This window comes from Monoraphidium neglectum, assembly GCF_000611645.1.
Source record: "Monoraphidium neglectum strain SAG 48.87 unplaced genomic scaffold scaffold01750, whole genome shotgun sequence".
Classification (NCBI taxonomy): Eukaryota; Viridiplantae; Chlorophyta; class Chlorophyceae; order Sphaeropleales; family Selenastraceae; genus Monoraphidium; species Monoraphidium neglectum.
Genome location: NW_014011878.1, coordinates 8,122 through 11,805, shown reverse-complemented (window position 1 = coordinate 11,805; position 3,684 = coordinate 8,122). Strand labels below are relative to the sequence as shown.

Below are 3,684 nucleotides of genomic sequence, written 5' to 3'. Positions count from 1 at the left end.
GCAGCGATCTTCCTTTTCCATCCCGACAGAAACGGCGGCGGGGGCTGCTCTGACTTGCAACCCCAACCCCCCCCCCTGAACCTTGCAGCACCGTCCGCCCACTCCTCCCTGACACACACGCACGCACGCACGCGCGCGCGCGCACACACACGCACGCACACACGCACGCACGCATGCACACACGCGCACTCCACACGCGCGCGGCTGCCCCACCGCCCCTTCAAACCCCCGTCATGACTAACCTATGAGCAGCATGTGAATCTTGAGGGCCCTCACGCGCTTCACAAACTCGTTGACTGATGATGAGTCAGGGAGTCAGCGAGTCGGCGAGTCAGCGAGTGACAATTTGGGGATTTTGGTGCCCGATTGGAAGCAGCGAAACGCGTATGCGCTTGGCAGGCGCTGGTGCGGCCAGAGAGTCCCCTGGATAACACTGCATTTCTTCCAGTGGGGACGGCTGCTGTCAGGGTGACAGGGTTCTGGGCAGGGGCACAGAGGGGCAACGGCAAACGCAGGCGCTCACCCTTGCGGTCGCAGGAGCGCGCGGGGATCTAGTGTGTGTGAGGGGGGCCGGGGGTGGGGCGCCGCAGCGGGGTCACAGGGGTTGAAACAGCCGTTGTGAGCGGGGCAGGCTTTCTCAGGAAAGTCTGTCCAAACGCGTTGGTCCCAATCAACGCACTGAGCCCCGCCGCTGAAATTGAAACTTGAGCAATAGAACGGCTGGCCGCGACCCCAGGTCTGATGTCTGTCAAATCGCCTCAGATCGGATCAGATCAGATCATGGTCCTAACCTCGTACAGGTCGTCCAGCAGCGCGGCGTGCTCCTTCTCGAAGAGCCCCACACACTCTGGGTTCTTGGCCTTGTTGATGGGGGCGTCCGCGTTGAAGGAGCCGATGTACACCTGTTTTGGGGGGCGATATTGGGTTTACGGGGGGTTTGGGGGTTTTGGGAGTTTCCGGGGTTTGGGTTTTTTAGAGTTGCTGAGGAGTTTTCGGGGGTGGAACGAGGGGCCAGGTAGTGAAGAGACAGGCGGAGGCTCGATTGCAAGGGGCCGGCGCTGCCTGGCCACCGGCACCCGCGCTCATCCTGCAAACTCAAGGCTGCTCTACATGTGTCCTGACATCCAGCTCTGACGGGTGGCACCTCCAAAAGGCGTTCTCGGACTCCCAATCAGCCCGCCGACACACGGCGGGCGGAAACCGTCAGGGTCGTACCCAGACCCAGCAGCCGTGCCGTCGCCCTCCTCAATCACACAGGCCCCTCGACAGCCAACCGAATTCCGGCACCCGCGCGGGCAGCACGGCATACCGACCAGCAGGTCGCACGCTCCTGAATACAGCGGCGCCGCCGCCGGCGCGCGGCGGCGCTTCCGCCTTCAAACCCCTCTCCTCCGGGGCCGCAGCAGAGGCGGGAGCCGACTCACTCTGCAGACCTCTGGCGTTTTAAACACCTTGCCCAGGCTCCACATCAGCGCGCCATACACGCGCATCAGCTGCTGCTGGTCCACCTGGCGCGATGCGAAAGGCAGCAAGGGGCCGGGGGAATCACCGGCGTTGTTTGTGTCAGGAACCAACGGGGGGCGCGCCCGTCGGGGACGAGGCAGGGGCACGCTCACCCACCAATCCGTGAACGCAGGAGTTGCGGGTCTGCACACCAAACAAACAAAACTTAACATCTAAGACTTCGCGCGGATTCTTTCAACTGCATTTGTCCATGCCTTCAATCGCACACGGATGCCTGGAAAGAGTCTCGTTGCCGCCTGACCTCGTTGCAATCGACTTCCTCCCACCTGGTCGGCCTTGTTGAGTACGACGCGAATCTTGTCGTCGTGGCCCCTCAGGGCGTGGATCACCTGCCGCATCTCGTCGCTGATGTCCTGATGACGTCATCAAGCGGCCAGGGGAGGGGGGAGGTGCGAGGGAAGGGGGAGCGGCAGAGGTGGGCCTGATCGGTCTGCGCAAGAAGCTGCAACACAAGTTTGGAAACGTGACAAGCAAACTGAGCACTTTGCAGGGCTGTGTTTGGGGTTCAACAGTAGGGTGCCATACCACCCTCCCTGCAAACCCCAGTGGGGATGCGCGGAAGACGCTAGCGCTGCCTGAGAGGCTGAGGAGGGGTCGAGATGAGGCATGCTTTGACCCCTCCCCAGGCCCGACCAGGGCGCGTTGCTGCCAGCTGATTGGACACGCGCCCCTCCTCCCAACCCTTCTCATCCTCAGGCGGCGCCGGAAAGCCAAAGCATCAGACCAAGGCCAAGCTCGCAGAGGTCAAGCTTGAGTATGAAGGCAGATTGCAGCAGCAACACGATGCGAACAACCCCCCGACACGCAAGGAAAGATGCAAGAGGCGACGCAGGCCGGGCGGGGGCCGACCCTCCCTTCTTGAAAGCCAAGCGCGACCTGTTTGATATTACTAAAAACAGCCTGCTCACTAGCTTAAAGGGGTCGAACAGCAGCAAGATGAGGTCGCAGCGCGACGCGAACCACTCGCACACGTCGATGAACGAGTACTGGCGCTCTGATGATGTCATTGGTGGGGGTAGCGGGGGTCAGCGGCGGAAGATGGAAAGCAGTGAGGTGCAGGTTAGACAGCAACACTCACGGGCACACACGGGTCGTGCGGACAACCCAGACGCGCACTTGGGCGCACACACACGTATGCTCACACACACACACATACACACACACACGCACGCGATACTACACACAATCACACACACACACACACACACACACACACACGTACGCTCACATACACACACACACATGTGAACACAGCAGCACGTGCACGATCCCCAACCCCTACCAGCGAACCCACCAGGCAGGCGCACCCTCCCCGCCCCTCCTCGACCTCACCTATCCTCTGCTTCTCCCCCGACAGCACCCCGGGTGTGTCCACGATTGTGATCTCCTCCAGCAGGCGGCTGGGACACTGAGAGCCCTCGAACCGCGACAGGAACCCTGCATGTGTTTGTGTGTGTACATGTGTGTGTGTGTTTGTGTGTGTGTGTGTGTGTGTGTGTGTGTGTTGGTGTGTTGGTGGGGACTCGGGGAGCAATAGGGGAACAGACTGAGCACACCCTCAAAGAAGGCATGCACGGGTGCGCGAAGGCCTTGTGAACGGGCGGGGGTGCCAGCTTTTGGGGCGGGGCGCCCTCGATGCGAGGCTGTGTCACGCCATAGTGGCAATCAGGGGATGCGTGGTCCTCGGATCGACCCAAGGGGATGATGAGAGGTGTCGGCACGCTCGCATCTGCAAGGCACGCACGGCTTGACCATACACCCACCCGTGCCGAAGAGGGACAGGCCTTGGTAGGGCTTGTCTGGCTGCACAGCCAGCGTGTTGCCAGGGGTCCGCCGCTCCTCCAGCCCGTGGTGTACCACGACAAACCTGGGAGACAGGGTTCAAGATTAGCTGTTTAGGAGCTACCCGCGCGAGTGCTGTGATATAATACTGGATATGCAGTCATCTCTGAAGATGCAAGCAGTGATGAGGACGGCAAGGGTATTGCTATATGATTGTAGAGATCGGCCAGTTTGTGCCGTCGAGGCAGCAGCTGCTGTAGTGCTGGTGGCGCCGAGCGCAAGGCGCAGGCCGGAGGTTTGTAACTGCCAAGCAGCTATCCGCCTTGCCCCGCACGGCCCGCAGCCCGCGGCCCTGGCCGTCGTCGACTGGGGCGGGCG

The 3,684-nt window shown here is 61.5% G+C and overlaps 1 protein-coding gene across 1 annotated transcript in view; it reads right to left on the bottom strand.

The window, feature by feature from the left end:
* Positions 1-773: 773 nt before the first annotated feature.
* MNEG_8899 (EH domain-containing protein 4) overlaps positions 774-3,684 on the bottom strand; it is a gene marked incomplete at both ends in the record, with an annotated part of 5,915 nt that continues 3,004 nt past the window's right edge. The window contains 6 exons of the mRNA XM_014042629.1: positions 774-902; positions 1,425-1,508; positions 1,791-1,877; positions 2,433-2,518; positions 2,857-2,961; positions 3,288-3,327. Of these exons, the coding sequence (XP_013898083.1) occupies positions 774-902; positions 1,425-1,508; positions 1,791-1,877; positions 2,433-2,518; positions 2,857-2,961; positions 3,288-3,327 (531 nt within the window). The remainder of the gene's footprint in view (positions 903-1,424; positions 1,509-1,790; positions 1,878-2,432; positions 2,519-2,856; positions 2,962-3,287; positions 3,328-3,684) is intronic.